At 52.3% G+C, this 22,154-nt stretch overlaps 2 protein-coding genes across 3 annotated transcripts; both read left to right on the forward strand.

Moving 5' to 3' along the window:
* Positions 1-2,672: 2,672 nt before the first annotated feature.
* LOC112116233 (phospholipase A and acyltransferase 3-like) lies at positions 2,673-6,872 on the forward strand. Its single transcript, XM_024213598.2, has 4 exons — positions 2,673-2,791; positions 3,957-4,059; positions 4,514-4,782; positions 6,689-6,872. The coding sequence occupies exons 1-4, from the start codon at positions 2,771-2,773 to the stop codon at positions 6,788-6,790; spliced, it is 495 nt and encodes a 164-aa protein (XP_024069366.1). The 5' UTR covers positions 2,673-2,770; the 3' UTR covers positions 6,791-6,872.
* A 4,509-nt stretch (positions 6,873-11,381) lies between these two features.
* Positions 11,382-22,154, forward strand: LOC112116231 (phospholipase A and acyltransferase 3-like). 2 transcript variants are annotated; one of them, XM_029911208.1, is made up of 5 exons: positions 11,382-11,470; positions 18,409-18,468; positions 20,328-20,430; positions 21,015-21,283; positions 21,901-22,154. In XM_029911208.1, exons 2-5 carry the CDS (start codon positions 18,454-18,456, stop codon positions 22,012-22,014), a joined length of 501 nt encoding a protein of 166 aa, XP_029767068.1. In that variant the 5' UTR covers positions 11,382-11,470; positions 18,409-18,453; the 3' UTR covers positions 22,015-22,154. The 2 variants fall into 2 exon arrangements, with proteins under 2 accessions (XP_029767068.1, XP_029767067.1); XM_029911207.1 differs by lacking the exon at positions 11,382-11,470 and adding an exon at positions 13,729-13,911.

The raw sequence follows: 22,154 nt of genomic DNA on the forward strand, positions 1-22,154 counted from the left end.
CCTTTCTTTTACAGTCTAGTGAACCTTTGAGAATGATTCTTTTAAAGTTTACACCTCAAAATAAAATGTATTGAGGCTGTGAGGAAGGCAGCATGGAGTCTGCTGGTGGTGAAGGCACCCTGCTTTTTCTTTCCCCCTGGTGCGGCTAAAATGCAGATTGTTCTCTATCTTGCGAGCTCCCCTTTGTTAGTTTGATGGCTGTTTACGGCTTATGTTTAAAGTATTAGGTTAAACCCACATTCCTTTAGTTATCAATTCCCCCTGACATGCCTGCTGTGAACACATGCAAGTCATAGTTCCAGCAATATTAGGGTTACCATATTTCCACAATCAAAAAAGAGGACACTGGGGGGGGAGCCTGCCCTGGCCCCACGCCTGCCCCGCCCCCATCCTCTCCCTCCCACTTCCCACCCTCTGACTGCCCCCCTCAGAACTCCCAACCCCTCCCCGCTTCTTGTCCCCTGACTGCCCCCTCCTGAGAACCCCCCACCCTAACTGCCCCCCTAGGACCCTACCTGTCCCCTAACTGCCCTGACCCTTATCCATGGGTGGCAGGTTTGTAGAAATTTTGGTGGTGCCTAGAATCCGCCCCCCCACCTACCTAAGGCTCTGGGAGGGGGGTTGAGGTCTGGGGTGCAGGTCCTGGGCAGGGGATTAGGGTGCAGGAGGGGTGCAGGGTGCAGGCTCTGAGATAGAGTTTGGGTGCTGGGTGCAGGCTCCGGGCTGGGGCAGGGGGTGGGTGTGCAGGAGGGGGTGAGGGGTGCAGGCTCTGGGATGGAGTTTGGGGGTGGGAGGCAGTGCAAAGGGAGGGGGTTTAGGCTTTGGGAGGGAGTTTGAGGGCAGGATGGGGTGTGTGGGAAGGGGGAGGGGGTTTGGGAGGGAGTTTGGGGATAGGAGGGGGTGCAGGGGTGAGGGCTGTGGGTCTGAGGATGAGGGGTTCATGATGCAGGAGGGGGCTCAGGGCTGGGGCAGAGGATTAGGGTGCGGGGGGGATGAGGGCTGGGGCTGAGGATGAGCGGTTTGGGGCATTGGAGAGGCTCAGGGCTAGGGTGGAAGGGCAGGGTAAGGGCAGCCTGCCTTGCCATTAGTGGATGGGGGGCACTAGGACCCTGGGGCAGCAGACAGCAGTTGCTGCCAGGAGCAGGGTGTAGGAATGTGCTACTCTGGGCAGCAGGCAGCAGGGGGGGAGCAGGGGAGGGGCTCTGGCTGCTGGAGGCCAATGGGAGCGGCTCAATCAGGCCCAGCCGCCCAATCACCCACACCACACTCTGCATGGAAGGGAGGGGAGGGGGGAAAATCCCGGACCTTTTAGGACGGCTATTTAAAGACGCAAAAGCCGGACATGTCCGGGGAAATACGGACGGACGGTAACCCGAAGCAATATTCATAACTCTTACTACCCACTGTGTACATGCATCACACAAGAATATTAATGATCAGTGAGTAATTGGTTTGCAAAAGATACCTCACAAGGCCCCTATTTTGTAGAAAGATTATTGCAATGGTGGGTAGGAGTGAATACAAGGGTGTTGTAGTGTCATAATAAGTAACTTAATGGGGTGAAAAGTCCAGGTACTAAAGGACTCTCTAGCCTGGTGGAGAGAGACAGAATGAGAACCAAAGGCTAAGTTACAGCCAGACACATTCCAATGACAAACAAGGTGTCAGTGTTTCACAGGGAGGGCGATTTCCCATTGGAACAACTTACCAGAGGAAGGGGTGGATTCTCCAGCTCTTGATGTCTTCGCATAAAATCTGGATGCCTCCCTGCAAGATCCTTTAATCAAACACAATGTATTGGGCTCAGTACAGGGGGGATGTGGTGAAATTCTCCAGCCTGTGCTGTGCAGGAGGTCAGACTGGATGAGTTCATCATGGTCCCTTCTGACCTTAAACTCTATGAATCTATGAACCCACAGAACTCATTGCTGACATGAGACATACTGGCTCTCTCAAGGTGCACGTGCACCTCTTTCCTTTGATCACACACATGGGGATGGGTGGAAGAAGGGCTCAGAAGGGACAGATTCTCCCCCCACCTTATCCTGCTCCCCACTTCCCTGAACCAGCCAGTCCTGCTCTCCTCATGTTTTTAACCTCGTTAGCTTATATGCTAAAGTACAATGGCTTTGTCTTGGCTATAAAATTGAGTGAAATCTGTTTAAACATCTGTTTAACATCTCACCTTTAAATCCTAAGCAAGACAAGGCCTTAGTGGTGTTGAAAAACACAGTAGCCCCGACTCTGAAGCAGGGGTATAATACCCTAAAAACATGTTAGCGCCTAGGTTTTGACACCCTTAAAAATGGTTTAAGTGGCTGTGGTTAACAAGGTGTTACATGTGAATTTAAATGCAGGATTTCACTGCAAACATATGATTTCCCCTAGTCTAGACATGGTGTCTGTTCACTAGGGAAGCAGGCTGTGTTCTGAACTCCTGTAAGCTAACGGGTGGTAGTTTTCACAGGAGTTGGCAGGTCCGGGCAAAGGCTATGAGGGAATCTAGGGTTTACTCTGACTGGCTAACTCATGTGACAGCTACAAACTGCCTTTCATCGCTACCGTGTGACAGCTAACATGAATTAGGGACACACTTTTTTTTTTAACTAGCAAAGTCACCATCTGGTTCCTTTATTTGGCTCTATGCTGCTGATTAGGCACCGCGCCGCTGACATCGGTGTTCTCCAATGCCAAAGGAAACCAAAAGTGAAATCACAGGGCAGAGAGGAGACAAGAGGCTAGAAGAAACTTGCTCGGCCATCCGGACGCTATGGAGATGCCCCCGCCGTTTGTGAGTAGCCCCGTGCAGAAAGCCATGGCCAAATCGCTGCCAAGGCTCTGGGTCCCCTTGGGCAGCGGTTCTCAACCTTTCCAGACAACTGTTCTCCTTTCCGGAGTCTGATTTCAGCTCCCGGTGGCGGGGCTTGGGCGGGCTTGGAGGCAGGTGGCTAGCCTGAGACACTGCTCATGCTGCTATTTCTAGCACGCTCGCTGGAGTGGAGTTAGCGTGTGTCTTTATTAATGGAGATATCCTATCTCCTAGAGCTGGAAGGGACCTTGAAAGGTCATAGAGTCCAGCCCCCTGCCTTCACTAGCAGGACCAAGTACTGATTTTGCCCCAGATCCCTAAGTGGCCCCCCTCAAGGATTGAACTCACAGCCCTGGGTTTAGCAGGCCAATGCTCAAACCACTGAGCTATCCCTCCCCCCAGTTACCCCAGGCCAGGAGGAACGCTGCCAGCTGCGGCACAGATATCCTCTTAATGTGAGCTTGGCTCAATGCCTGGGCTGGCTGCTCTGGGCCAGTTTCCTATAGGAGCTGCAGGGAGTTGGTCGCTAGGGGCCTCCTGCTGGACAGCGGCTCAGAGTCCCTGGGGAGCTAGTGCTGATGCCAGGTGTCTCCTGAGGGCAGAGAGGGAGCTCATGCCCCTGGCTAGGGGGAAGCTGGCCGGTGTCAGATGAACAGCTCTCCCCAGCTCCCATGTCCTCCTCTGCCTGACCTGGGTTCCTGTGGTGGGGTGGGGGCCAGTGGAGGGTGGTTGGTGGGGCACAGGGGGAACTGGTGGGAGAGATTAGCAGGGAAGAGAGGGGTGGGTTTAACAGAGGGGTGGGAGGCACCAGCGGGGTGGAGGGAAAGCGAGAGATGGGGGTGTTAGCAGGGGAGCCGGAAGATTAGCAGTGGGAGCTAGGGGTTATTGGTAGCAAGGGGAGCCAGTGGGGGTTAACGGGGGTAGGGGAAGCTGGCAGGGGGGATTAGCAGGGGGTCGGGGAGCCATTGGGGGTTAGCAGACAGCAGGGGACAAGGGAAGGCGGGGGGGTTAACTGGGGGCAGGGGGAGTCAATGAGGGGGTTTTGTGAGGCATCTGGGGGGGTTAGAGGGTTCAGGGGCAGCCAGTCTGGGGGTACTATCGGGGCTTCCTCTGAGCATTCAGTTTCACTTGTCTCTCACTCCTGCAGGAGGAACCAAACCTTGGGGACCTGATAGAGATTTTTCGCATTGGATACCAGCACTGGGCCCTCTATGTAGGAAATGGTTATGTCATCCACCTGGCCCCCCCCAGTAAGGAATGGCCCTCAATGAGGGAGGAGGGGTGCTGATCCTGGGGGGCGGGGGATTGGTCTGGGCAGGGCAGAGGTACTGGGCATCTCAAGTGGGGGCAGGGTGAGGCAGGGGGTACGTGTAATCTGGCCTGGACATTCATGAGTCATTGGAGGGTGCCTCTATTTACTGGGGCTGCCTGAGTTTCTGAGCCCCGGCAAGTCAGGCAGCAGGTTGAGGGGCACAGGGAGACTGGTATGAGGGGATGGATGGGGTGTCTCAGGCTATATACATCAACAGACATGTGGCTAGATAGGAACATATAACAATGGATAGACAGGGGTGTGTGTGTGGGGATGGATGGGTGGATAAAGAGGAATGTATGAAGATTGGATGGATAGAGAGGGTGTACGGATGGGATAGATAGATAGTGGTATATGGATGGTTAGATCAGATGGACAATTGGCACCCCCAGGTGAGTATGCAGGAGCTGGCTCCTCCAGCATCATGTCCGTGCTGACCGACCGAGCTGTGGTGAAGAAGGACCGTCTCTGGGACGTTGCTGGTGGTGACCGGTACCGAGTCAACAACAAGTATGACTGGAGGTGCTCGCCGCTGCCTGTCAGCAAGATCCTCATGGAGGCTGAGTCTCTAGTGGGCCAGAAGATGATGTACAGCGTCACCAGCGAGAACTGCGAGCACTTTGTCACCAAGCTGCGCTACGGCCACCCCATGTGTGACCAGGTACGTGCAGGTGCCCCTCTCACGCGCTTGTCACTGCCTTCCTGAAGGGTGGGCTTGGTGTAAACCAGCCACACCTACTCGGTCAGGGTCTGTGCAGCGCTTGGCACAACAGGGCCCGGATCTCACTCAGGGTCTGGGCAGCGCCCGGCCCAACAGGGCCTTGATCTCAGTGTATAGCTGCTGCTGTAATCCATATAATGGGGATGTGCTCCTTGTGCTGTGCAGCAACTTTTAGAGCCCGGCTTAGTCCTCCCTTGTGGATGACTGGTCACCAGGCAGGTGCATGGGCCCAGTCTTTGGATCCCACGTGTTTTCAAGCAGCTGCTAGTCACTGCCTCTAGTCCTGACCTTGCCAGCACATGCGCAAGGCACCCCTCCTTGAGATCATAGGACTCCTGTGCCCAGCTGCTGGGGGCCCTAAGGGTATGTCTACACTACAGGATTAATCCGAATTTAGATAATTCAAATTTGGGAAACAGGTTGTATAAATTCGATTGTGCGCGGCCACACTAAGCACCTTAATTCGGTTTTAAAGCACATTAATTCGGTGGTGTGCGGCCACACTACCCCATTAACTTAAACACAGTAATTCGGTGGTGTGCGTCCACACTAACCCTAATTCGAATTAACAAAATCGATTTAGGCTCTACTCCGTTCGTCGAGGTGGAGTACAGAAATCGATTTAAAGGGCCCTTTAATTCGAATTAACTGGCTCTGTAGTGTGGACGGGTGAAGGGTTAATTCGGATTAAGGCAGCTAAATCCGAATTAAAGTCCTAGTGTAGACCAGGCCTAAGACTAGTGCTAATCCCCCAAATCGCCCCAGTAGCTTCTCTACACACCCCAGTAACACCACCCAGGTTTATAATTTAACCCTTTCGGGACTGTGTTGCAGATAAAGCAAGGAACCCAGGCTTTGCAAAGGAACTTAACCACACACACACACTCTCTCTCTCTCTCTCTCTCCCCTTTTGGGAAGCACAAGAGTGCTACAGATCTGTGGAAAACACCCCCAGCACCTGAACGCAATCCCCTTCCTCAGAGCCCTGCCCACTCCTGAGAGTCTCTTGGGTTCTGGTCAGTGTCGTTCAGGGAGGCCAGGGCCCTCCTGCTCCGCCTCCTGGTCCTGCAACGGCCTGGCCCCTTGGCTAGAGCCCACTGCTTTGAAAGGCCACTTCTGGCATCTCTTTCCCGCCTCTCTTCTTATGCTGGGCTTTTCCATGCTCTGGCCCCGCTGTGTGCTGCTGGGAACAGGGGCTGTTAAACGTCCATGACAAATAATGCCCCAGTGGTGAGGAAACTGAGGCAGGGAATGGCGTGTAGGTGTTGGGTCTACCTGGATCTGAAGTTCTCTTGTGCAGTCTGAACAGTGATGGTTGCAAAAATCCTTCTGCAAGTCTGTCTCCACTGCCTTCCATTATCATGTGTCCCAAAGGCTTAAACTATAAACCAGAGTGCCCTGCCCACAGGTGGAGTTCTGGGAAAGGGCCGGCATAAGCTACTGGGGTGTCTTGGGGGGGGGGAAGAGGGGCACACTGTGAGCCTAAGGTACGTGGGGTCCAGGTCCCACTTCAGACAGTCTGTGCCCAGGAACTGTGCCAGAGAGCAAGGAAAGGGACAGTGACTGAAGTCTGCCCAGACAAAGGTGAGTGTAAAAACCACACACAGCAGCTTGGTGAGTGTCCAGCAGGGGGTGCTCTGTCTTGCCGAGGGCAGGCTATTCGAGGGTGATGGTGCTGTTCCAGCTTCTCCAACACAGTCTGTTTTCTGCCACCGAATGGACGGCCTGATCTGCACAGACGGTTGCTGAACACTAGCTGTCCTTGTAAACTCAGTGGTCATGGACATAGTCCCCAGATCGGGGCTCCTTGGCAGCTAGCTGACCGGCTCCCCTTTCTGTCCTGCAGGTCAGGGACACCATGCTGACTGTGGGGGTCGCAGGGCTGGGCCTGGCTACTCTGGGGATCATTGGAGCCATGGTCACAAGGTCCAGGCGTCAGAACCAATAGCAAGACTCCCCTCTGGGCCCAAGGCCTGGCGCTTCTGCAGCAGGGGCCCTCGGAGCGGGCTCTTCGTGGGGAGCAAGCTGAACTTGTCAGCATCTTCCTGTCCTTTGTATGTCATCAGGTTTTCTGGACTAGACGTCTCATTTAAAATAAACTAATCTAGTCTCAGACCTTCCTCTCTGTCTGATCCTGCCAATTTCACCCAGACATGGGGGGTGTGGGGAGTGGTACTCAGTCCCCATACATACCCACCCTGCGGGGTGGATTGTGGTGCTGAGTCCATGTGCTGCTCTCCTGGTTTGGTGACTCTGAGTCATTTTGGCCCTAGGGCCAATCAGTAGGATTGCCAACATTTCCATTTCTCCAAACCGGACCTTACAGCAGTTCTCTCCAGGGATCCTCTCCTACCCAGCAAGGGGCTAGGCCCTGCTGTCTCACCCCGGTGGCAGCTCCTCTGGGCCCGCGGCCTGCTCGCTCAGGGGCCAGGGCAAAGTGGAACCAAAGGCGCCAGCCTCTGGCTGGGGGCGGACCAGCCCCTCCCCAAGCTCCCCTTTCCTGCCTGGCAGGTGCTGCTCTGCCCTGGGATCTGGCTGATGCTGCCAGGCCTGATCCTGCTGGGGGTGGGGGAAGGGGAGAGCTGCACCACCCCATTTTTGCACCCCCCCGGCGGCTCTGCACCAATGGCAGCTGCCCCTCTCCCGCTGCCCTAGTTACAGCCCTAGAAAATTACAGTAACCGGACCTTTGGTGTCCAGTCAATACTTCAGACTGTCGATAGAACAGATCCCCTTAAAACCAGGCTTGCCGGTCAAAAACCGAACACCTGGCAACCCTACCAATTAGCCCAGGCTGTGGGGTACCCCTGGATCCACATAATGGCCCAGCCATAGGGACTTATGACTGGAAGGGGCCTCCTGATGTAGCCCCTAGAGCTAGCTTCAGCATTTATTGTATTCAGCAGTAACGCAAGGAACCTACAGGCCTGTCTCCTGTAAGACACTGACTTCAGCAGTTCCCATAAGGCTTGAGGCCTATGAACTTTGGCACAGATAAATGACCTAACTGTCACCCCTAAGTTTGGGGAAACTGTGAATAGTGTTTAAGGGGAAGTTTGTCCATAACGACACCAGCCAACCACAGAAACCTGAGCTAACATCAGCTTTTGGGATATTTTAGGACGGGAACATCTGCAGATGTCTGACCACAAGAGGGCCATGGCAATGAATTGATGGATATGATAATAAGTTGAGATCCTTAATGTACTAACCTATAGGAGAAGGGCACCGCAACATTGGTAGGGTGAGGAAATACAAATAAGGACTAGGGGAGAAACCCCTACTGAATATGCATTAGACATAGTGGCATCAGTGCAACATATGGGCAAGAGGAGAGAGAGAGCTGTAACCCTTGGGAGGTGCCAGAATGATGGCCACTGGTGAAGAGGAGGAAGGTGACGAGGAAGATAATGGCTAACATTTCTGGTTGTTCTGCAAGGGATGGTGTGAGGAGATGGACATTCTGTAGTATCTCGATCTACCCTGCTGGGTTAGAGGGTTTCTGACTTTGCTAAATGTCTTAATAAACTACTATAAATACAGAAAGGTTCACAAAGTGTGAAAGTTGCAACTGTGCACATTAGGGTTCCCAACTAAACAGTCATTTTACTAATACTGGACCTGATCTTGGGACAAGAACTTTTCACACTTCAGAGGGATAACTGGGAATTTGTAAGTAATCAATATAATTAATTTACAATTCATAGATCAGGCTACACTGGGTCACTGAGTCCAGTCTCCGCTGGCACAGCAGCCAACCCCATCATAGAACCCCGGTCAGAAATTTATCCAACTCCGGCTGCCAACTAGTTGGGTTGTTTCCCCAACACCCCTCCTACTGGGAGGCAGTTCCAGAACTGGCGTTACCTCCATGGTGTATTTAGAGAGAGAGCAATCAGAGCCCTCTCAGCCTTCGCCCGGCCAGGCCAAACAAAGCCCAGCTCATTCAGTCTCCTTTCAAAAGATCAGCTCTCCAGTCCCCTCAGCAGCCTAGGAGCCCTTCTCTGCACCTGGGCCAGTTTGGATTCATCTTCTTTGACGTGGGGTGACCACATTTGTACATCCAGGATGGACTCCCTGGATATCAAGCCAGAGGTCATGGTCCAGGAAGAGCTCTGGAGGGGTATATTTACATTGCAATTTAAAACCTGCAGCTGGCCTGTGCCAGCTGACTAAGGTTCAGGTTAATTGTGGTGTAGGTGTCCAGCTCGCACTGCAGCCCGAGTTCTGGGACCTTTCCGCCTCGTAGAGTCCTAGAGCCTGGGCTCCAGCCCGAATATCTACACCACAGTTAAACAGCCCCTTAGCCCAAGCCCAGCAAGCAGATGTCAGCTGGCATGCTTAGGCTTAGCAGCTCAGCTTCGGTCAGTCCCACCCACAGCCTGTCAGCACAAACAACAAGCACCTCCTAGCACCTGCAACACTGCCATCTCTTCCTGCTCCATACATGGTCTAACCACTAGAGGGAGGCAGTGAGCTACAGGGCTTTAGCCAGGGTGCTGCTGTGTTACATGGGGTGAACGGATTGGGGTTTGTATCGACACATGCCAGTTCTGTGATTTTCAATCAATTAAAACAATACATAATCACCGCCTCCAATTTTACTCCTGGGGGAATTCTGTGCCAAAAAATTAAAAAGTCTGAAAAATTCTGCAAACTTTATTTATCAAAATAACACTATATAATCATGCCAGTTTCAATTTTGGTAATTTATTTCAAAATACCTGTCAGCAAGTATGTCTGTAAACAATACAGTGACACAAACAACCCCCCCTCCCCCAAGCCCAGCCATGGCCCCCCCAGTCCAGACACTCGCATTCCTTTTCCCCCAGAGTCCAGCTGCAGTTCCCTCCCCGACCCCCTTCCCCCCTCATTCAGAAGGAGAAACAGGCTGATGTTGGGTCCTGGGCTTGCAAGGAGTTTCCTGTGCACTGCCACCTCCTTCCTTCAGGGCATGCTGGGAACTGCAGCTGCTGGAAACCCTCCAGTTGCCTCCCCCTCCCCCTGGTCTTGTATTCTATTTGCGAGATGGGCCCTGCTGGGTCCAGCGACCCCTAGTGGCGGCCAAAATCTCTGCAGCCCATTTCTGTGGGGGGGGGGGGGGGGGGGGGGGGAAAGGAAATTCTGCACGCCCAACATTATTTTCTGCACAATTCTGCACTGCGCAGTGGCACAGAATTCCCCCAGGAGTATCCAATGGGAATTGTACCAGCGACCATTGGGGCTAAAAGCTGCAACAGGGGATCTAAGCTGGGAACTTTGGCATCAAATACCAATCCCCCTGCTCTGCCCCCTTCCTCCACACCTGAAAAGTATGGCTGTGTGAGTAGCAGCTCCCGATCATGCTTCAAACATATTCAGGATACAACGGAACATTGTAGCTTAGCCTTGTGCTAGTTGCAGAACCTTCTTAGGTGCTGACCTAGGCCCACGATATCAGAGCATCTCATGCTCGCTAACATGCAACGTGGCTTTTTTTCCTGTTTGTCTGGAACGCGATAACTGGAGAATGACACATCAGCTCAGTTCCAGCCATTCAACACAGGTCCCCAAAGAGCCAACCATTGGTAATGGCCAGGTTGGCTTTGGCTCAGTGCCGATAGAGGGCTATAATATCATGTATGGTATGGGGAAAGTGAATAGGAAGTGCTATTTACCCCTTTACATAACACTACAACTGGGGTCACCAATGACATTAATAGGCAGCAGGTTTAAAACAAAGGAAAGTACTTCTTTACACAATGGACAGTCAACCAGTGGAACTCATTGCCTGGGGATTTTGAGAAGACCAAAACTATAACTGAGTTCAAAAGAGTATTAGATAAGTTCATGGAAGATAGGTCCACCAATAGCTATTAGCCAAGATGGTCAGGGACGCAACCCCATGCTCTGAGGGTCCTTAAACCTCCAACCACCAGAAGCTGGGACTCGATAATTGCCCAGCTCTGTTCCTTCTCTCTGAAGCTTTTGGCACTGTCCACTGTCAGAGAAAGAATACTCGGCTAGATGGGCCACTGGTGTGACCCAGTATGGCCGATGTTCTTATGAAGTGTAAGCATAGAGGTGGGTGTTCCTGCTACTCCATGTGAAATCAGACTTGACCCAGCTATTGATTAAAATTCTGGTATCCTTCTCAAGCCTACTCACTCAGCTCAAACTTTATAGATTGGAGGGCAGAAGATATGGGTACAGTTCATTGTGGGAATGCTAGTGGAGGACTATTCAGATTTGATACCTGGTACCTGCCCCTCCAACACATCCACATTGAAGAGTGGGGCAGGTATAGGGTAGGCCTCAGCTAACCCGAGCATGTACCCATATCCCTCAGGTGAGCTAGCTTTCTCAACACCTTCTTGCCCTGAGCATGCGCTTCAGGGGGTTGAGTGTAGACAATAGGTGGGTTTGGGCACAACTTCAATTTGGACACAAGTAGAGTCAGCAGCATAGACGTACATGAGCTTCCCATAGGCTGGAATCCAAGCCCTGAATATCCAACCCACGTGGTATTTGCCTTAGATAAATCCAGTGGCAGAATGAAACGGCAAGCTGACAAGAGGGTGTGGAAAGCACAGTCAGGAAAGCCCAGGGCATCCGATTCCAGCCCCATGCAAGAGACATCTCTCATCCCTGTAAGTACTGAGGGCAAGGTACTGCAAGAGGGTCTAAAGCAAGCAAGTGATACAGCTCGGGGGGGGGGGGGGGGGTTAACACAGGATGGCCAATCCTGGGAACTGTTTGTCCAGCAGCTCTGGGGCAGTTCTATCTGTTCTAGTTCTATTTTTTCTCCTGTAGCAGTTGTGGGGATTTTGTAACCAATAGGTTTTGTGTCAGGGAATCTTTTGGTTCACCAACAATGGTCTAGAAGTCAGGACTCCTGGGTTGTTTTCCCAGCTCTGCAACGTGAGAGAGTTCTAGTGGGTTAGAGCAGGAAGGAGTGGGACCCAGAACTCCTGGGTTCTATTTTCAGCTCTGGGAGAGGAGTGGGGTGTAGTGGTTAGGAGCCAGGACTTCTGGGTCCCATTCCCAGATGTACAACTATCAGTGTAGCCCTTAATTAAAAACTAGACAGTGAAATCTGCTGTAGAGAGTATGTCAGAACAACCCTCGGTGCAGTGTTCCCCCTGTGGCAGGTCATGACCTGACCGGCACACCTGCCTCAGTTTCCCCCTCCAGTCGCTCAATAACTTCATTTCAGGCTCTCTTGTCTCAATATGATTTCCCCTTGAGGCTGGCTTATTACAACAACCTAGTCCGAATAGTCCATGACAAGAGTCCCAGACGTAGTCCATTTCTGCCCCCAGTGCAGCTACTCATTAAAAATCAAGCTGCCCCATCCCAAGGTGCCCCACATACCAGCACCTTCAGCCCCAGACTCTGTTGGTCCTCTCCTGTCCTTGTACCAGGATGGCCACCCCAGCCCTTCCAACAGGAACACAGCCCTGCTCTTCCCAGCAGGAACCCACTCAGCCTCTCTGCTGGGACCCTCCCTCAAGCCCCTTGACTCTCTCGCTGTTCCGCCCTGCAGATATCACTCCACTGCCCTGCTGCCTTCAGCCCTCTCCAGTCCTTGTCTCTGGCTCCAAGCCAGCAGGTAACACCCTCTGCAGCTGCTGCTCCAGCCCTGGCTCTCTGGCTTGGGCACACCACCCAACAAACCTCTCTTGCTGCTCGCCTACTTTCAGCCTTCTTCCACGAACCACCTTCTGCTTCCTTCCAGGAATCCTGCAGTCCGCAGGTCTCAAGCACTTCTCACCTGAGTATAGCCTCCAGGTGCTGTCCTGCTCTCTTAATTGGCTAAACAGGAGCACCTGTTTTGGCCCAGGGGTGCTGGATCTGCCAGCTGCCTTGTGCCAGGGTGATACAAAGCAAACAGCCAAGGGAATGTGGCAGCAGCCCCGAGCTTGGCTCATGCATCTCAGTAAGATTGCGCAGTGCAGGAATGCAGGGCTCAGACTGGGATTGCACGCAGCGGTGTAGTGCAATGTCACCTCTCTCCACTTGCTGTCTTGCTGGCCGAAGTCTGGAGGTGTCCTGGTTGAGAAACAAACCTAAATATATGGACTGAGTGTAACTGACACGACAGCTGCTTGAGTCTGCAAAGAGCCTGAGCCAATTGCTCTGAGAGGGGGGAATTGAGTGTAGCTAGGAGTGTATGGGCTGAATGCTGGCATCGCTGAGTGACATCTCATCTGCCACTGGTCGGGTTTGTGAACATGGGAGTCACTTTGTCTCTAGGTCCAATCAGTCCTGGCTATGGGATTTCACATGGTGGCCCCATCCAGAGGTCTTCACTGGAATTAAGCCAGGGATGAGGCCTGGCAAGTCAGTAATGAGGTGGCATGAAATGCGAGTATATACAAGGGCTCATCTTTTTATTAGCCTCTAAACTCCAGGGCTGCTCAGCTCCAGCCAGTCCCATGCCAGCTCTATTTGGCCTCTGGCAGGGAGTGTGAGTTTCATGGCTAGAGCATCAGGACCCCTAGGTTCTACTCTTTGTCTCACAGAGGGGAGTGGTGTCCAGTGCTTAGAGCGGGGGACAGCGTCAGAGCTCCTGGATTCCATTCCCAGCTCTGAATGGGGAATGGGGTCTAGTAGTTTGGGGAGGTGGGAGGAACTGAGAGTCAAAATTGCTGGGTTCCATCCCAATCTTGTGGGCTGGAGCATGGGAGACTGGGGAGCCAGAAATCCCCAAACAGCAGAATCTTAAAGCATATTCCCCTGGGGATCTGAGATGCACCGGCTCAGAGCTAAGTTTGTTCTTTTCTATGAGTCTTCTCCCTTCCCCTCCAAGTCAGCAGCAATAGTGGACCAGCCTGGGCTAGCTGCTCTTTCCTTGGCAGGGCTGGCGTCACCTGATCCCTCCCCCAGACTGTCCTGCCCACGCCAACACCCCGCTGCCCTGCAGCGTGAACTCTAGTGAGTAACGGGGCTGTCTGTGGCTCTGACACCCATCTGCAACCACTTACGCTCATTAAAGAGGAGCGTTCCTCTCTCGGCCCCCTGCCTCACAAGGCAGGCTGAGGACCCAGCCCCCCGCCGCCACGCCAAGATGATCATGCCTCCTTCCTCGGTAAGTACCGGCAGCAAAAAGAGCCCCAAGAACTGTCAGTCAAACCTTTTAGCTCAGCTGATCTCTGCAGCTGTTTGTCTGTCCCAGCTGGGCCATGCCAGCCCTAGTATCACTCTCTCATTTGTGGGGTGTGTTCAAGGAGTGCAGGGTAGCATCTGGACGTCCGATTACTGGGTCCCCCATGAAGGTCAGCTCTTGGCATGTGTCCTTGCGTTAAATATAGTCTTGGCCAGGCTGGCTGGCAGGAAGAGGAGGTCCTGTTACACTGCATCTGGACTCGTTTCCTCTCAATGGAGTGAAATCAGGGAAGGATATCTCCCTTCGTCAATTACAGAGCCGCACTCTTCCCTCACAAACCAGCTGCAGAGCAAGAGGGATTTGGTTGCTTAGTTGCCAGGCATCCAGACCTCTTGATCTGCGGGACCCTCTTAAATTCTGGGCTGATTTACTCAACACTGTGACAACAGATAGCAAGTGTATCCTGCAGTGGGCGGTATGAGGCAGACAGACCTTGGGAGCTCAACTGGGGTTGGCTGGAAAATGTTTGGGTTTCTTTTTCCCCTCATGGGAAGTTTTTGATGAAACATCAAGCTTTTTTTATCAAAATCTGCTGAAAATTGAATATTTGTGGTTAGAAACTATGTATTTTTAGCCAAACACTGAATAATTTTGGCCAAAAAATGAACAGTTTTGAATAGGGTGACCATACGTCCCATTTTGGCCGGGACAGTCCCAGCTTAAAAGTTGGCAAGAGCAACTTTTTGCCAAAAAAGTTGGCAAACGCACAGTTTTGCCAAAAAAGTTGGCAAACGCACAGTTTTGCCAAAAAAGTGGGGTGTGACCCCTAGTAGGGTGTGGAGGAACGTGTGGGCTGGAGGGGGGGCAAGTGGCACTGCCAGCCCTGCGTGGGAGAGAGGGCTCAGGAGAGCAGCTTGGGCTGGGCCAGCCCTGGACGGGTGGGTGGGTGGGGGGGCTCGGGCCGGTCCCACGCGTGTGGGGGAGAGGAGGGGCTCGGGCTGGCCCCATGCAGTGTCCTGTTTTCCCTTTGGGAAAATATGATCACCCTAGTTTTGAATCAAAATTGCCAGAAACTGATATTTTGGCCCCAAACTGACAAAATCTGAATATTGAAATCATATATTTTCAGTCAGAAACTACCAAAAGTTGAATATTTTTGGCTGAAAGATGCATATTTTTGGCCAAAACAGAGATTTTTTTCAGCCAAAACTGATGAAACCAAAACAGTTTCACTTTTTCACAGAAATAAAATCACTTTTTGGTCTTTTGTAGGAAATATGATTTTTAAAAATGAAAACTTGAAGATGAACATTTCTTTCCATGACCACTTACGTTATGTCAAAACCCCAATTTTCCTTTTGAAAAAAAACGTTTTGATGGAAAATTTCCCCCGGTTCTTATTCCCAGCGGCAAAGGAAAATCCCGATTTTTGAACCAATCTCATAATATCTCTTGCAGCTGCACTCCTGAGTTTGAACATGCAGGGTTGTGGCAATACTGTAACATTTCTGTTTTAAAATCCATGTATATTATTTCTGGCTATTTCACCTTGCAACACCCTAAACATTTCCTCTCTGTGATGGGGTTCCTGGGGTGCCGCCTGGCCTGTGGGACTGCTAGCAGAGCCCTCTGTCCCTCCAACCTGGGGTATCCTCACATACTGTGATGCTGTATCAAGTTACAAATCTCTGGCTGGTACTGCACCTATACAGCCATCCACAGACAGGGACACACCCAACAGAGTTACATGAATGCTTCTCCCAGCCAGTCATGTACCATCAACAGGGAGGTTCCAGCCAATTCCCACCAGCTCCCCAGCCTTGTACCCCAGAACTGTACCGTTCTGCCCTGGTCAGAAGCCTGACCAGTGTAAGTTCATTACCCAGTCCACCCCCCGTCCACCCCCTCCCCCATGTGGAGAGGACATACACTAGCATAGGTGTGCGCAGCACATTTCATTAGGGTGTGCACCCAGGGAATTTTTTTTTTAAAGGCGAACATCATAAAGGTTGGGGTGTGGGAGGGAGTGCGGGGTGTGGGAGGGGGTGCTGTGTGCAGGAAGGGGCTCAGGGAAAGAGATTGGGGCAGAGGAGGGGTGTGGGGTATATGAGGGAGCTCAGGGAAGGCGGTTGGGGTGCAGGAGGGGTGCGGAGTGCAGGAGGGGGCTCAGGGCAGGGGATTGGGGTGCAGGGTGTGGCGGGGGCTTAGGACAGGGAGTAGGGGTGCAGGAGGGGTACAGGATGCAGGCAGGGGGCTGGGGGGCAGGAGGAGTGCAGGGTGCAGGCAGGGGGCTCAGGGCAGGGGGTTGGGGGCAGGAGGGGTGCGGCAGGGGGCTCAGGGCAGGGGGCTGGGGGTCGGGGGGGGGGCAGGGGGCGGGGGGGGGGGAGTGGGGGTGAGGGGTGCAGGCAGGGGGCTCAGGACAGGGAGTTGGGGTGCAGGAGGGTAGGCTGTTTGCAGGCAGGCCCGGGGCTGGGGATCTGGGCTCCCTCGTCCCGGCAGGCAGGCTCGGGGGCTGGGCTGGGCGCTTGGGGCCAGGCCGGGCAGAGGCAGCTGGGGTGGATCGCAGAGGGGCCAGGCTGCTCCCAGGGCTGGACTCAAGGCCGAGGGTGCCGGGCCGCAGCCCCCGAACAGCGCCGGGGAGCTGAGCTCGCAGCCGGGCTGCGGGGGGGGCCTGTGGGCCGGGCTCGCACCCTGCCCCAGGCCTGCTGGCTCCCAGGCCCCACTTAATGTGGGCTGGGCTCAGGGGCGGCCTGACCCCCCCGGGTGGTGCCCGGGCCCCCGGCCAGCGCGGGGAGCCGCAGGCGGGTTTGGGGCCCTGGGTGCTGCAGCTGCCTTGGGGGGGGGCTGGGGCAGCACCCCCGCGGGCCACCTTAAGCGGCTGTGTTGGTGCTGCCGGGTGGGAGGCTGCCAGGGAGCACATGGGGCTGTTAAAGCAGCCAGCCCAGCCCTGGGGAAGGGGAGCCCGGCTCAACAGGGAGCAGGCGGGGTGGGGGGTGGAGGAGGGGTTCGGGCTCCGGCTCGGCGCCGCTTACCAGCAGCGGCGCACTCCCTGCCTGCCAGGGCCCCATGCCGCGCCGCTCACCACATCCCCGCACAGCCCCGGGGGAGGGAAGGGGCGGCACAGGGCTCTGAACACTGCCCTTGCCACGCCTCCAGGTACCTCCTCTGAAGCTCCCATTGGCTGTGGTTCCCCGTTCCCGGCCAATGGGAGCTTCGGGAGGCGGTGCCTGGAGCAACCCCCCCAGCCCCAGAGACATGGTGCCCTGATGGCTGCTTCTGAAAGCAGCTCGGGGCCTGCGGCACCACGGGGGGCAAATCCCGCGGGCCGGATCCAAAGCCCTGAGGGGCCAGATCCGGATCCGGCCCATGGGCATTAGGGTGTGCCCGGGCACACCCAGCACACCCCATGCGCACTCCTATGCACACTAGCCTTTGTAAACTGAGCTGAGATTTCCCAAGCACTTCAACCAAAACACAATTTTAGGTAAAATAGAAAACATATTTGTTAACTACAGAAAGATCGATTTTAAGTGCTCATAAGTAGCAAGCATAGAGATCAAAGTTGGTTACCTAAGAAATAAAATAAATTCACAGTCTAAGTTCTATAAACTAAACAGGATTTGAATCAAGCAGTGTCTCACCCCGATAGATGGTACAACGTGTCACAGATCTTCAATACACAGGCTGGAACTCTCCGCCAGCCTGGGACCACCCTCCCCAGTTCAAAGTCTTTGTCCTCCAGACCTTTCTTCTAGGTGGTGAGTTCGGGGGTGAGTGAGGCCAAGCCATGATGTCTCTTCCCCTCTTTATAGTTTCTTCCAGCTTGCTGGAAAGATCTATGGTTGTGACATGGACGTCCGCCCCCATTGGTCAAGCATTCTCTATCCTCTACATGATTTCTCTGAGAAGTCTCCATTGTATACAGCTCCTGGGATTGTGGATTCTCTTTAATGGGCATCAGCACGTCTGGCTACTCCATTGTTGTACCTGAAAGGCTGGTTGTGGGTGTTCCCAACCTCACAACACTTTTCAGTAACACACACATAGCAAAACTTCATAACTTCACATACAATGATAACACATACAATCCAACAGGATATTAATGTTCAACAGATCAAGACCTTTAACGTGATACCTCACAAGGCATACTTTGTGCAAAACATATCAATTATATGACAGGGGTGAGTATGGGGATTCCAGGGTGTGGCTTTGAAGTACAGAGTGCCACGCTCTCCTTCCTTGATGATGCTTACGGCAATGAATCTGCCTCACCTCTGGTCTAATTTTAGCTTTTCTTTTCCAGCAATGAGCTAAACAGGTTCCCCAGGAACCACAACAATCCAGTGTCCATTTATGCTACTTAGATGCGATGCAAACACCTAAGTTTCTTTTATCAATTTCTGAGGATTTACATAGGTGACACATTTGAATTAGTCAAGGGGCAACTGAAACTGAAATCTTAATTTCTTTAAAACATAGAAACTCTGAGACAATAAGCCATTCTGCTTCTGAAGCTCAACGAAAATGCCACTTAAAGGGGTAAGTACTTACTGAAACGGCTTGTATATCAGATTAACTTGTATTGGACTTGTCCTTTATTCGTAGATTCATAGAACCATAGATTCCAAGGCCAGAAGGGACCATTGTGATAATCTAGTCTGACCTCCTCTCTAACAAAGGCCAGCAAACTCCCCCAAAATAATTCCTAGAGCAGAGGTTTTAGAAAAAACATCCAATCTTGAGTTCAGAATTGTCAGTCATGGAGAATCCACCACGACCCTAGGTAAGTTGTTCCAATACTTAATTACTTGCACTGTTAAGAAGGAACATTTCGACTTTGACAAATTGCAAGTTGCAGATGGAAAAATGTTGCATAGAATCATAGGACTGGAGGGACTTCAAGAGGTCATCCAGTCCAGTCCCCTGCATTCAAGGCAGGACTAAGTCTTATCTAGAGCATCCCTGACAGGTGTTTGTCCAACCTGCTCTTAAAAATCCCCAATGATGGAGATTCCACAACCTCCCTAGACAATTTATTCCAGTGCTTAACCACTCTGACAATTAGGAAGTTTTTCCTAATGTCCAACCTAAACTGCCCTTGCTGCAATTTAAGCCCATTGCTTCATGTTCTATCCTCAGAGGTTAAGAAGAACAAATTTTCTCCCTTCTCCTTGTAACAACCTTTTATGTACTTGAAAATTATCATGTCCCCTCTCAGTCTTCTCTTCTCCAGACTAAACAAACCCACTTTTTTCAATCTTCCCTCATAGGTCATGTTTTCTAGACCTTTAATCATTTTTGTCACTCTTCTCTGGACTTTCTCCAGTTTATCCACATCTTTCCTGAAATGTGGTGCCCAAAACTGGACACAATACTCCAGTTGAGGCCTAATCAGCGCAGAGTAGAGCGAAAGAATTACTTCTCGTGTCTTGCTTACAATACTCCTGCTAATACATCCCAGAATAATGTTTGCTTTTTTTGCAACAGCGTTACACCGTTGACTCATATTTAGCTGATTTTTTGGCCCCAAACTGACAAAATCTGAATATTTAAATCACATATTTTCAGTCAAAAACTACCAAAAGTTGAATATTTTTGGCTGAAAACTGCATATTTTTGGCCAAAACAGAGATTTTTTTTAGCCAAAACTGATGAAACCAAAACAGTTTCACTTTTTCACTGAAATAAAATCACTTTTTGGCCTTTAGTAGGAAATATGATTTTTAAAAATGAAAACGGATCCTTTCCATGAACATTTTTATGTCATGTCAAAACCCCAATGTTCCTCTTGAAAAAAAACATTTTGATAGAAAATTTCTCCTGGCTGTTATTCCCAGCGGCAAAGGAAAATCCCGACCAAATTCCCAACCCCTGCACAGCCAGAAGAGGGCGCAATCTCAGGTCTGCCCTGAGATTCCGCACCCAGTATGCCATAGACCTTAGTGATGCATGAACAAATAGCCCATCTGGAGACCCTGCCCCAGGTGCCTCCTAGTGGCAGGGAGAAGTGCCCCTCATAACCCACATGCCTGAGCCAAATCCTTTCTCCAGCTTCTCTTAGACCCCTGGCCTCTGAACCAGTCGCCCTTCTGCCCATTTTAGTGGCTAACCCCTCTGGTTAATTGCACCATCTTCATTGTACATTACACACCTTCCCCGCATCTGAGCCAGAGTCTGCTACAGCTGCAAACTGGACCAGCTGGGTTCCTTAGCTCCAGGGGCAGAAGCTGGTGCTTTGGGCTCTGGTGTTTGCCAGGTCAATCCCCTCCAGCAGTTGGATCGGCCACCCTGCTATGTTCTCAAAGTCTCTGCGGTGAGGGATTCTGTGGCGGAGGGGTAGGAAGGTAGGTAGGTTTGCTCCTCCCCTCTCATTAGTCATGCTGATTTTGCTCCAACAGGTGGAACCGAAGCCTGGGGACCTGATTGAGATTTCCCGCTTCGGATACCGGCACTGGGCCCTCTACGTGGGCTACGGATATGTCATCCACTTAGCTCCCCCCAGTAAGCACCCTGCCTGGCTCTGCCAATGTGTGTGTGCTGATGTAAGGCTATGCCTGGGGCCAGATTGTCGGTATTGGGGATCGAGCCTGGGACCTCTGGGTCTAAGATCATTAAGCCTTCAGGGCTTGAGCTCATATAGATGGTTTATTGCTTTAATATCCTTTCTTGTATGTTACACTTCATTCCCACTGTTAAGACTAAACACTACTTTGGTGTAAGGCAGTGTCTGGTCACTGCACACACCACAGGTCACAGGTTCCCAAAGGGAAGAACTGCAGGTGCCAATCCCAGTTGGACCTGCAGAGTAGGCAGGGCTGATCAACAGGATGCCATAGCCCAGGGCTCTGCTTAAGAGTAGGAGAATCATATGATTCCACTCCCAGAGAGGTAAAGGCACAAGGCCTGACACCTGAAAGGGTGCACTGGGGACAAAGGTGCAGCCAGCCCTGTAGCTGGGACATGTGCCCTGCTTGGCTTGGTCTAAGACACATCCCAAGTGATGGAGACTCCAGGGAGGGATGGAAATCCCAAAGTCAATCCAGATCTGTTAGCACATGGTCCATGTGTCTGTCCCGGATCCCCAGGTGAGTTCACCAAAACTGGATTCTCCAGCCTGATGTCCGTGGTGGCTGATAAAGCCGTGGTGAGAAAGGAACCCCTCTGGGCAGTGGTGAAAGGCGATGACTACCGGGTCAACAACAAGCACGATGGGAAGCTGCCCCGTCGGAGTGTGGACCAGATTATCCAGGAAGCAGAGTCTCTGGTGGGGAAGACGATGCCATACAGTGTCACCAGTGAGAATTGCGAGCACTTCGTCACCAAGCTGCGCTACGGTGTGGCTAGGAGTGACCAGGTGGGGGCGGAGTGGGCCCTGCTGTATGTGTGTGTATGTGTGTACACACACATGCCATATGAGGCCCTGCTATGTGTGCACATGTAACCCACACACCTCTGTCCAATCTAGTGGTACTGAGCCCATTTAGAGATTAATGAGTCTGCTCTACAGCCTTAGCTAAGGGCCAGTTGGATTTTAGTTCATGCAGTAGAGGCTCATGCACTAAGATCCAGAGGTCCTAGGTTCAATCCCACCGACCGGGGGTCTGTCGGTGTTACACACAGACCCCATCCGAGATAGGGGTCCTGTTGTGCTGGGCTTTGCACAGACACACAGCGAGAGACAGTCCCTGCCCTGATGAGTTTACAATCCAGCTAGACAAAGGATGGGAAGGGAGGCCCAGAGCAGGGAAGGGACTTGCCCAGGGCCAGGAGTAGAGCCCGGAATAGAACAAAGGGGACCAGAGACTCAGTACAACTCCTGAACCACAGTTACGCTGCCTCCAGTGAACTGTGGAGGCCGGATGCTCTAAAATGGACTTTAACTCAGCACGGTTCTTGTGCCATTTACTGCTGCGTTTAAACCCCCCTGGGCTATCCAGGGCCTCCTGACCAGGTCTCTTCTGTGCTTTGCAGGTCCGAGATGCCATGGTTGCAGGGGCGGTGGGGATCGTGGGCGTAGGAGCCCTTGTGGCAGTTGCTACATTCATTGGCGCATTGCTCTCTGACAACAAGCAGGAGGATGAATAATGCAAACGTTGGCCTGGGTCAAAGACCCGAGCAAGATCCATGGGAGATGATCTCTACTGGAGCTGGCTTAGCTTCTCACCTGCTTTCTCCTTTGGGATCACTGCCCTTGGGAGTTTGTTCTAATGGTTAATCACTTGCAC

This window comes from Terrapene carolina, unplaced genomic scaffold (genome assembly GCF_002925995.2).
Source record: "Terrapene carolina triunguis isolate 2854851 unplaced genomic scaffold, T_m_triunguis-2.0 Scaffold89, whole genome shotgun sequence".
Taxonomy (NCBI): Eukaryota; Metazoa; Chordata; order Testudines; family Emydidae; genus Terrapene; species Terrapene triunguis.